The sequence below is a fragment of the Anthonomus grandis genome, chromosome 8 (genome assembly GCF_022605725.1).
Source record: "Anthonomus grandis grandis chromosome 8, icAntGran1.3, whole genome shotgun sequence".
Classification (NCBI taxonomy): domain Eukaryota; kingdom Metazoa; phylum Arthropoda; class Insecta; order Coleoptera; family Curculionidae; genus Anthonomus; species Anthonomus grandis.
In genome coordinates, this window is record NC_065553.1 from 3,927,789 (window position 1) to 3,939,827 (window position 12,039).

Sequence of the window (12,039 nt, forward strand, 5' to 3'; positions counted from 1 at the left end):
ATGCACATCTTTGGACACGTCGACCTCCAGATTTAAATCTTTTGAATTACTGTGAAGGCATACCCATTTCGACTCCAATTTCAAGAAATTCTTATTGGTTTAGTGGGGTTCAAAGTTTGACTGATTGTCCAACAAAAATAACTGCAACTGACTGAATGCCTGAAAAAAAAATCCAGGCAGTTGCGTTCTTTAAAAAGTCTGTTTCAAAGAGTATATCAATGACCTCCTCCTCTCTTTCTTTCTTCTTCTTTTTTTTCTTCTTTTGCTTCTCATTCTACTAATAAATACCAAACGGAGAAACTACTTTCAAACTAGAAGATGCATGTAATAGGTGTAAAGAATGCATATATTTGGCCACCTCGATCTCCAGATTTAAATCGTTTGGAGTACTGTGAAGGCATAGCCATTTCAACCCCAATTTCAAGGAAATTTTATATGCTTTGATAGGGTTTAAAGTTTGATTGATTGTCCAAAAAGTGGTTGCAACTACTGCGAGGGTTAAATAAAATTATTTCTTCTAGGCAGTTAAGTTCTTTACAAAATCTGCTTGAAAGTACTATGAGATTGTACTATAAAAAATGGGTAGCATGTTCGTGGGGGTTTTTCCGATTTTTCAAAAATGTTTGTTGATTGATTCCGGGACAACCATTGCTGCTATAAAAAAAAATCATCTTCAACATGAAATTTGCCATGAAAAATTGGCTGAAAAAACCCATTTTAATGGGTTTATTTTGATTTTTGATAAATTCTTGTTGATTCTGGGACATCCATTGCTGATTGAAACTTCAGCACTAAATTCTCCACAAAAATTAGTTGAAAAAGAGTACCATGTTGATGAGGCTATTTTGATTTTTGAGAAAGCCTTACAGTTTAAAAATTGCGAAAAATACTTTTATAAATTGTTCACCTATAAATCAATAAACTTTAAAGCATTTAATTTTGACTTTCACCAAAATATTGATCATTTGTAAATTGGTATTAGTACCGCTATATCGTTGTCCCTTTTTAATTGGTCTTATTGTGGGATTTGGGATTAGAATAGTTAAGAGTATGTAAAGTTTGAAGTGAAAACTTACGTGGTTAGAAAAATGCAGATTGATAAAATCTGATTTTTATGGAATTGGGAAGGACTTGCCCATCTCTCTTTCCTTTCTGAATGCGGCCGCTATAAAGTGAAAAGTGCTTTAACCATTTTCTAAAATTTTAAGGGATTCTGGAAAAATCCAACTTCACCACTAAATTGGCTAAAAAAGTCTAAGCTACAAAAAATATTGTATTTCGTTTCTCAGCATTTGAAAGTATTCACCGTCACATTCTGATTTGATTTTGACTTTTGACCCTTTTTTTCCTCAATTTTGTTAGTAAAAAAGATCATTCTTCCTGAAAATTGTGACTGCTTTCCGGGCTATCTAGGCATTAAAAAAAACACTTGAAATGAAATGGAAAAAGCAATTCAATATAATTAGTATATCTACATTGTAAAAATATTAACTAATTCAAAATTTAAAAAAAAATATGTCTGGATAGTAATGGCTTTTTTAAAATATTCCTAAAATTTATGTTTTTCCTCAATTCCTCAGCTGCTTGGACAAATTGTCTATATTTGCTTCCGGTTAAAAAAGAAAATTATTTCAGGCAATTGAAACTAATTTTCTGACTGCTTTATAGGCAATCCAGGCAAATAAAAACCTTTGGTTCTTCCCTTGACACTCAACTATCTATTTACCGAAAAAAATAAGAGAAAGTAATATATTAAATCATTAGAAAAATAAAAATGTCCTTTCTGCCTATTTCATTTTGAAATTATTCTTTTTCTCCAAATTCTTCTCCAGGTCCTTATTTCTTGATGGATTTATTTCGATTTTTGAGAATTTTTTTTTTCATTATGAGAAAACTATCAGTTGAAACTGATGATAATTTTTAAAAATTACATTCTTTGTTAATATTTTAAATCTTGTCCCAAATTACGCCTTTGAAAATCGTCCTTATAGTCTAATAGAATCGCCATTAGTAAAAAATAAACCCCTTGTATAGGCTTTTTTTTACGCCTCCTCGATCACTTCTATATTGATGAATATAAATCGATTCCGATATCTAATCGGACAGACCCTATATGTTTACAGTGGCAATTCTCGAAATTCGAGGGGTAAAACCGTCGAGCAGACGTCACTTAATAAGATCTCTCCCCAGGCATAGTTTAACTATATAGAATTGCCGTTTTAGTTCACCCTTGTACGAAATTAAAACCACCCTCGCATAGTGCCGAAATTTCGATTTTTTCAGACGTCATGTCACTGCAAATGGGAAATACCAAAATTTTCTTTCAGCCTAAGCGATCGCATAGTACTCGACCCTGGTGGGTAAATTATACCGAGAATACCATTTGTCGATAAACCCATAAGACGTTGGCTTTTGTTAAAGCAAACGAACCTTCATTCGCTTCCAATTAGTATTCAACAGATGCGAAAATATTATTGTATACGCATATTTAATGCGGCTAGGTATATACCTCGTGGAAATATTTTGTGGTGAAGTTGCCTTAATGTCTGGCGGATGTCGGTCCGTGGTCAAGACTTGTGTTTGAAAGTGTTTCTTTTGAATGTCGTTAGTTTATTTTACAATTTTCGTGTGTAGACAAGTTTGGTGGAGGATGTGTGTTTAATTATTCAAGGGCCCGATGATTATCATGATTTAGTAAGTTTGATTTTTGTATGTATTTAGATATAAAGGGTGTATTAAGTGGTAGAATCTAGAAGTCTCGTCAGTAGATAAACAGTTTAAAAATACAATGCCTTATACTATTTATTTATTTAATTTTTTTTATAGAGAAACAGTACCCCGGATCCCTACTAACTTTATTATCAGCATATAACGAAAAATATAAATACATGTTTAAAATATTTCAACAAGAAATTTAAAGGGTGCCTAAATTTAAGAAAACATTGAAGCATTGAAAACATCAAAGAGAACATTGACTGCGTTATCATAATCATGGCACGCTAGATTAAGATTTAAATGAAAAATGCTAAAAGTTGATAGATGTGTTATTGTATGGAAACTCTCACTTTATATTTTTTAGTATTTAAACGTAATAGGAGAAGGAAATATATATTTAATGGTACAACACTCATTATTAAGTAAACAGGAAACAAAACATGGCAACTATATAAAAATTTAACGTCATGTTATTCAAGATGCATTTTTTAGGTTAAACATAAAGAAGTACTGAGTGATAAAATATTCATTATTAGATACACAGAATAGAATCAAAATAGTAACATTTTTACAATTTGGATTCTATTCGGTGTGTCATGAGTAGGTTGAACAGTCATTCTTAGTCAACGAGGATTTTAACAAAACAATTTCCCTAACCCAGCGTGACTAAAACTTTATTAAAAAAAAAAAAACTAAAAAATTTACATTATGAGGTGTCATTATCTTCAGAAAATAATTTTCTATCGAAATATGGAAAAATATCCAAATGTTTATAGTTTTACCAGTTTTAGTAATTTCCGGTAAAATTACTACGTCTTTTGCATATGATTATTACTTTACAAATTTAGTCGAATGTGTGATGAAGTTATCAAGTTGGTGCGCATCCTCCATTCGACAACCAAGTCTAAAGATATGACACATTCTATTACATTTTTATCTTGAAATATTTAAATCATAATCTAGTGTGCCATGACTGTGATAAAAAGTAATTTTTAGTCAAGGAGTCTCTGGAAATAAATGATCCAATGCATCTTTCCAAACCACATTGTAGTCATAGCACGTTAGATTTAAAATTATTAAGTTGACATATAGATTCAAAATATGACTTTTCAATTTCTTCTTTGTCAAGTTGACCTTCATCCGCCATTTTGAATTTTACAACCTTGATATAATATGCTATGCGATAAAGTTTCTCTTTTCAAGATGGCTCCATCCATCAATTTTAATATTTTTTAGTAAGTTTTTAGTGCATATATTTGGAAATGTTCCGAAAAAGAAAATTATTTACTTTATTCTTTAAAGATGGCTCCCTCTTTTTTTAGATTAAAAAAACCCACTGTATGCAAAAACCTCAAATTGAGACTATGTGGAGTCTAAAAGGTTTATTGGCGCTACGCAATGCGGATTTCGAAAACGTCACAGTAGTGCAACGGCTCTTTTTAATGTAAGAGATGGTATTTTTAGATCTTTAAATACGGGTTATTGGACTATTCTGGCTCTACTCAATTATTCCACGTCATTTGATACCATCAGAACCAGGGTTTTTATCAGAATTTCATTAGACTAATTCAGAATTATCTTATGAATCGCCAGCAAAGGGTGGTTTTGAGTGTCATTAAATCATATTATCTTGACGTTAAATCAGACTTGGCGTCTTCCTCAGACGCCAATTTTGAGACCAATTATTTTTATTCTATTATATACGTTTAAATTCTCTAAAAAAACTCCACAAAAAAATTAATTATGCAGGTGACACTCTAAGAGTAATACATCTTTTCCACCCTCCCTACTGGCTCATGGTTGTCAATTCAGGATCTAAACACACTAATAAAATTTATTTATTAACTAAATAAAATTTCTAAAAATCCTGCGCTCCACTTGAATCCAAGTAAGTCCTTTGAAATGTTTTTGATAGACCTATTGATGTAACACATTTAATTTAAACATTGGCGATGAGATTCTCCCTTTGATAATAGAATGCAAGAATTAAGTTTCGAAAAATACTTAGAAATCTTATGCAATTTAATGGTTCTTTCTATTTTCAATCATGTTGTTTATGGTCCCTGTTTGAATGGAAAGTAAGAAAATAGAACAAATTCAAAAATATTGTTTAAGATTTATTCATAGTATTCGTCGTAGACAACCATAAACTGGAGGCCTCTGGGTTGGGAACAAAGACGTTTCATTCACAGATGTTTATTGTGTAATAACAGAGTTAAGTTAAAGTCTTCTCAATATTTGTTTCAAAAAATCACATGCATCAATTTGCAATTCAATGGAATCATTTAACAGGGTGTCAATTTCAAAACTTTCAATGCAAATATCTCTGAAACAAAAAACTTAGAAAAGCGCAATTTTATGTAATTAGATGCTGGAAATGAATTCCTTTCGAACTAAACAAAAATATAATCTATTTTCAAACTCATTTCTCACATTTTGAAACACTTCTCTTGGAATAGATGCACATTCTGTAATACATAATCCGTTGTCGAAGATCATCGAGTGCTTTGGTTGCGTTTTAAACACAACAGTTTTTAAGTGACTCCAGAGAAAAAATTCGAGGCGAGGTAGATCTGGTGATTTCGCCATTCCATTGGACCTGATCTCCCAATCCACTGATCTGCATCTTATAAAAATTGCCTCACATGAAAAATATAATGGGGTGGCGCTCCATCTTGTTAAAAATTTAATAAATCTTCGTTTAGGTTCTATTTCGTCAATAATTTTATGTTGAATGGTGATTTAGAACATTTCCAAGTAAGGTTACCGTGAATAAATAGAGAGGCCCAACAATAGTATCACCCAATATTCCCGCCCACACATTGATTTTTTTGTAGATACTGTGTGTGTCTCTCCCTGAAAACATGCAGATATTTCATCATTCCCTATTGTGTTTATTTACATAAACATTTAAAAAAAAACGTGCATTCGTCGCTAAAACAAATATTTTTTAGCAACTCATAAGAAAAACGTAATTTTCCATTCACTCGCAAAATTCTGTTCTTCGGTCAGGGTCGTCTTCCTATTATCACTAAAGCTTGGCGTAGACACAATGTAAGATTCATAACAAAATGTCCTAATACTTCTACTTGTGTCGCTTACTCTAGGACTCTATCCTGAACCCTGTTTCTGGTTTCCACTGATATTATTTCTTTAAATTTGGAAATTAGTTGCCCGTAAACATATTTTTATCGGACTTATAAAATTATTGTTACTTTTTACTGTGAAGTACAATCTGACACACTTGACTTAAATTGGATATTGATCAGTAGCAAACAAGAAAAAACAGTTGATACTTGATTATCTTTGACAACGGATTTATTACAAAGTGTGCATTTATTCCAAGGGAAGGCTTTCAGAATGTTAGAAATTAGTTTAAAAATTATAATTATTTTTGTTTTGGCCAAAATGGACAGCATTTTGAGTATCTAATTAAATAAAATACCACTTGATAAAACAGAGTTAATTTATTTAACTTATACATTTCTTTGACCCTGCATAAAATTGAGGAAAAATGCAGGTGAATACTACTCCAGAAGACCTTTAATTTAAAGTATCGAAAAAAGGGTATTACTATTTAATTTTGGGGTTGGGTTGCATCGCGCCAAAAAGGTGACTCACCCTATAACATAAATATGGTGGTTGTAGTTCCTCCTACCTGTATATTATTTGTATCAAATTGCGCTTTTCTAACTTTTTTAGTTTCAGATAATTATATTTGCATTGAAAGTTTTCAAAATGACACCTAGACATCAATCCGCAAAAATCGAGAGAGATCTTTTACATACGACCTGGCTAAAGTCTATATTAGTTTACCCTTTGCCCTTATAGGTCTGCCCTATCTCAGCTTTCTCTAACCATATTAAAACTTATGCCTCGTCCTTGTCCCATAATCTTCCGCCGATAATCATATCTTGTGCCCACACATCATCTTGTTTTATGATAGATTATAGAGATTTATTTTTTATCTTATTTTGTAGTTTTGAGATATTTTAAAAATTGTTTGGACTAGTTTTTTGTTTACTTATCTCATATATACATTATTATAAATATAGTTTTCTTGTTTCAGATGTAAAATGATATTCGTTGGCGGATAGCCGGTAATCTCCGCACCCTTCAGATAAGGGGAACCAACGGATCGGGTGCAATGGGGAACTGCTGCTGTTGCAGATCCTCTGCAGACCCAAAAACCAAATATGGTAATATTCATGGTAATATAGAATTTTATTATTATTCCTCGCTTTTATCAGGAATGCATACACAAATAATAAGTTATTGTTATTATGGGTTTAATAAGTAATTATATACATGCTGCTTGCTACAACGTTAGTATATCCGGGAGTAGAAATTTAAAACCCGTGTGTAACGCGTATTTAACTTTGTTAAAATATTATCTCTGCCTTACACGTTAAGTTACTTATTTACGAGCTCGAATGGAGAAATCTATATAATGTGCTTTTTTCTAATATTACAAACGTGGTATGGTGCGTTCAGTTTAAATTTAGGCAAAGCTGGCTCTTCAGCCAATTATTTATAAATATATAACTGTCAATAATGACGTCATCGGCCCAGATGGAAATTAAAAAAACGAGATAGATCTTATTGTCTCCAACAAAAAAGAAAGCTTTGAAAGTTTATGAGCTTTAAACAGTTAAACAACTTTTCCATAAGGATATTCATATCAAAAATGTTTGTCAACTTTAAAGAAGAACGCATGAAGATGATAAGGAAGACAAATAACAAAAATTGGACGCACCGAATAACGCCACCTTTTGAAACGACATTGACAAACGTAAAGCAAAAAAAAACTGCAAATTGTGCTAGGAATAATTATATAAATAGAGTAAGTAATAAGTGACAGAAGTAAAAACTTGATGAAGGAAAGAAGAGAATTGTAAAATTAATACGACGTAAACTTCCTAAGACTAAAGCAACTTAATAACTAAAGCCAGTCGTAATGACATTATAATATTCAATAATGGTTACCAAAACAATCGAAGAAAATAAAATCTTGGAAGTAGTTATAGACACTATTTCGCCGAAACTGTTTACGAACCTGCTTGAGTATATGTTTAAATCTGTAAGTTTGGAAAACCTAGGGTTAAATATGAACGATGAACGCCTTTAAGGATTGCAGATGACATAGTCTTAATTTCGGATCGCCTCGAACATGCTGTGAACATTTTACAACAGATAAATTCTGCTTCCCATAAGGTCGGACTAAAAATTCAAGTTCAAAAAAGGAGTATACAAAGATGGCATTCAAGTAGAAGAAACTACCTCATACAAGTAGCTTGGTTACGAAATCCGTATAATCAGAGATATTCAAACTTGCGAATTGCTGGGGCGAGCAAGTTTAACTTTGGAACGCATTTAGGAACTTAAGGTACATACATCTAAAGTCAGATTTACACATTTGTCTGATGTGTTCTGCCTGTCCTATAACTTCTGGTGCTGAGAGTTAATGACTTGACATTAGCAAATAAATCAAAGTGGCACAGCGTGCTATGTAGAGGTCAATACTGGGATGGAACCTCAGAGATCACATCACAGAGTTACGTAGAATCAGAGTGATTAACGCAGTAGAAAGAATAGCAATCCTAAAGTGGAATTGGGCGGGCCACATTGTGATAATAGGCGATATCAAATGGACCGAGAGGATGATAGATTTGAGGCCTAGGCACGACGCATACAAAAGCAGGGGACGACGACCAACTACATGGTCCGATGATATTAAACTGATCCATACAAATTAGATACAGAAAATATAAAATTTGAGAATGTGGAGGCCTGCAAGAGAGGCTTATGTCCAGCAATGGACAAATATAGGCTGATTGATGAAGGATTTTTTTGTCACGTCATTCTTGTGTATGAACTTATAAATAAAAAATACCTACCTATCACTCAAAACCTCAAAAAATTGCACAGGTTGTACCTACCATAAAATATCTCGTTTCTTTCTTCACCATATGTCTTACCTGAAAATGGAGTTCTGGTTTAACAGTTACTTTTCTGTCATATTTTTTGACATTCGTTAACTCGAAATATGTAGGAAAATGTACAAATTCTCAATAATTAGTCAATTTTGCGTAACTTTAATATTGTTGAAAGAAAAAATCACTGATATTCCTCTTATTTCATTTTTTACGACAGTTTCTTCACCAGTAGATGTCTGCATGGGAGCACTTATATAATTTTTCAAATCTGTAATTAAGATACCTTTCCAGACTATTCTGTATTCCAAATTCTCTGGAAAGCCTGTTTATGGCGTTCTTCTGATTTGGTTCATTGCTTCATTCATCAAATCTTTTGGGTGTTTGCTTCTTCTCATCTAATTTTTTTTATTTGAAATTGGACATAATGTCTCTTTGACGCCATTTGTCAAACGAATAATAAAATACAAGTTTCCAGGTGTCTTCTGTGTTTTCTTTTTCTTCCCTATCTTTGTTTTTTCTTCACTCAAGATAACAACAGAGATTTAGAATCATAATATCTATGACAGTTATTGTACCGCAAAATCCAAATACCGCATCCAATGTCAATGGACTGGAAAATATCTAAACAAGTTTAAATAAGTACACGCACGTCTCCTTAATAACACACAAATCGACCTTTATGTATTAATACCTGGGAAAGCAGCCTGTATAAAATTACAGAAGTCACACAAGTGGATTAGTAAAAATAGGCCAAGTAACTTAAAATACATTCAATCTTCGGTCATTAGAGATAATACGGGGGTATGATGGCCTCGAGTTTTGTTTGCGCGACAGTTGGCTTCGGAAATTAATATTGTTGCATGAAATGCAAGCGAATGAATTTATTCGATATTTTGCTTTGAAAAATCAATTTTAGTTAAGATACATGATTGAAGTTCACTTCATTGACATTATCCAGTAGTAAAGTAAATAAATAATTGATATTTGTAGTGGACTCTGATTATACTTCATAAATTTCATTAGTTACAAACTTTTGCATTTCAGGATACCCAGTTTACAAAACCGAAATTAACACAGACGTAATAAGGGCTCCGACAACACACGCTCCCGCGAGCAAACTGCCAAAACCGATACATCCAGTGATACAGACACCAGTCACCCCAACTCGACCGAAGATTGTCGTGGGAGTTTATAAATATGAAGCTAGGGACTCACAGGTTAGTGTAACAAAACAAGGACTAAATTAAGGTTCTCACTCATTTTTTTTCCAACATTTAGGATCTTTCCTTCGACAAAGGAGACCGCATGGAAGTTCTCGACGAATCTGACCAGGATTGGCTGTTTGTCGAGCATCTCATTACTGGCCATAAAGGATTTATTCCAGGCAACTTTGTGGCTCCGGAGCTGAGCGTGGAGAGTGAAGAGTAAGTTATACAAAAGTACTAAATTATTCTAAAAACCATAGGCTAAATGTATATGGAAAGCCAAAAAGGAAACTGTTATGAGCAAAAGAAAATAAAGTAACGGAATGACGATTATTGGCATTTGACATCAATATGTTTTTATTTAAAGACGTCTTCTACTCGAAAAACCCAATAGTATACAAACATTAAAAGGAGTTATCAAAGCTTATACCGGCCTGGCACTCAAAGGTCTTGGATGCGAAAACCATTGTATTAAGTCACCAGTCAATTACATTTCTACATTGACCGTCTATTGGTAAATTGAATATAGATATGGATGAACTGTAAGGTACCTATTGCATTTCCTCTCTCAGAAAATGCAATACGCCAGGAATCAATGAAGCATTTTGGTTCTCTCTTTACTTTAACGCTTTGCCTATGAATTTCTTAATGTATGGTTAATCTAATTGGTTGAAATAAACTCAGGCTCTTGGTTTTTAAAGATTGAGCATTTTGTGTCCACTCTGAATTAGTAATAATATACGTAAAACTTCTTATTCTCTTTCAAATTACAGTTGGTTCTTTGAGAACATTTCCCGGAAAGAAGCAGAAAAACTCCTACTGGGCGACGAAAGTCAACCTCGAGGCACTTTTCTGATCCGTCCCTCGGAACATAACCCTAACGGTTACTCTCTCTCCGTGAAAGATTGGGAAGTGCATCGCGGTTACCACGTGAAACATTACAAAATCAAACCGCTGGACAACGGAGGCTTTTACATTTCTACCAATAAGACTTACGAGTCCTTGCCCGAGCTAGTGCTTGCTTATAGCAGTAAGTAGTGATTGAAAAAATGTTATTATTTTGTTTAATTATTTGTTTTATTGTAGAAAATGCTCTTGGGTTGTGCCATGTTTTATCCAAACCATGTAGGAAACCTGAACCCACTATGTGGGATCTTGCACCGACTTACAGAGATAAATGGGAGATATCTAGGGATGAGATTCAATTGTTGCGAAGGTAAACTTAAAGGGTTTAAAGATACTAAATGGGAATTAATGTGCGGTTTTTATTTAGGCTTGGTCGTGGCAATTTTGGAGAAGTTTTCTTTGGAAAATGGAAGAATCAGTATGAGGTGGCGGTAAAGACATTACGAGAGGGCACCATGTCCACGCAAGCTTTCTTACAAGAGGCGGCTATCATGAAAAAATTCCGTCATAAAAGACTGGTAAGTTTTAATGAGGTTTAAAGGAGAAATAAAGAATTTTTAGGTAGTAATTAACAAAAAGAGTCAAAAATCTTTTTGATGTGTTGACATTCGATTAGATAAAATAACATCATTGGTAGATAGTTCAGTAGATGCAAATGATGTATATAACTTTCTTTATGATCTGTATGCTCAAACTAATGGTGGAGGGTAGCTCCCTCACGGCGGGATATTTTAATTCAGAACTCGTGTTTTTGGTCCTATTTCAACATTCCATTTAGAGGGCACGTTACTCTATTCTTAATTTTATCTATGTCTAACAGACGTAAAAATGATATATTTTCATCTATCACTCTTTGATCCGGGCATGTGCCATTTGACTAGAAATAAAGACAAGTTTCTTATAGAGCGGCATTCTACCACATCTCGTCAAAAAGCTTTGTTGCTGTTCAAACGGTGTTAAGTATAATAGTTGACTGGGTGGAACATTGATATATAGTATGTTTTGTGTTAATTAACTTAAATTCGTATCACTTTTTAATTTTGTATTTCACTGATAAGTTAAGTATTATTGATTGCAGTTATTGGATTGATTTTCCGCACACCAATCTAAATAGCACGGTTTTTACTCAATCTACAGTTTTATTTTTTAATAGGCTCAAGTCAATACCGTCCTGTTCGTGAGTAGACTGAAATATCTTCTTTTCTACCTGGTTTCAGATTTTTTAAGTTGTAGGGTCATTTCGCACCGATTTATATTTGTGATAATTTCATCTATCG

The 12,039-nt window shown here is 33.1% G+C and overlaps 1 protein-coding gene across 4 annotated transcripts in view; it reads left to right on the plus strand.

The window, feature by feature from the left end:
* Positions 1-12,039, plus strand: part of LOC126740022 (tyrosine-protein kinase Src64B) — a 63,321-nt gene that overhangs the window by 38,679 nt on the left and 12,603 nt on the right. For 2 of the 4 annotated variants that reach the window (XM_050445899.1, XM_050445900.1), the window contains exons 2-7: positions 6,785-6,926; positions 9,696-9,868; positions 9,930-10,075; positions 10,630-10,886; positions 10,943-11,072; positions 11,130-11,280. In XM_050445899.1, the coding sequence (XP_050301856.1) occupies positions 6,863-6,926; positions 9,696-9,868; positions 9,930-10,075; positions 10,630-10,886; positions 10,943-11,072; positions 11,130-11,280 (921 nt within the window). In that variant the 5' untranslated portion in view covers positions 6,785-6,862. Of the gene's footprint in view, positions 1-2,542; positions 2,695-6,784; positions 6,927-9,695; positions 9,869-9,929; positions 10,076-10,629; positions 10,887-10,942; positions 11,073-11,129; positions 11,281-12,039 lie in introns of those variants that run through there. The other 2 variants (XM_050445901.1, XM_050445902.1) reach the window with 2 other exon arrangements.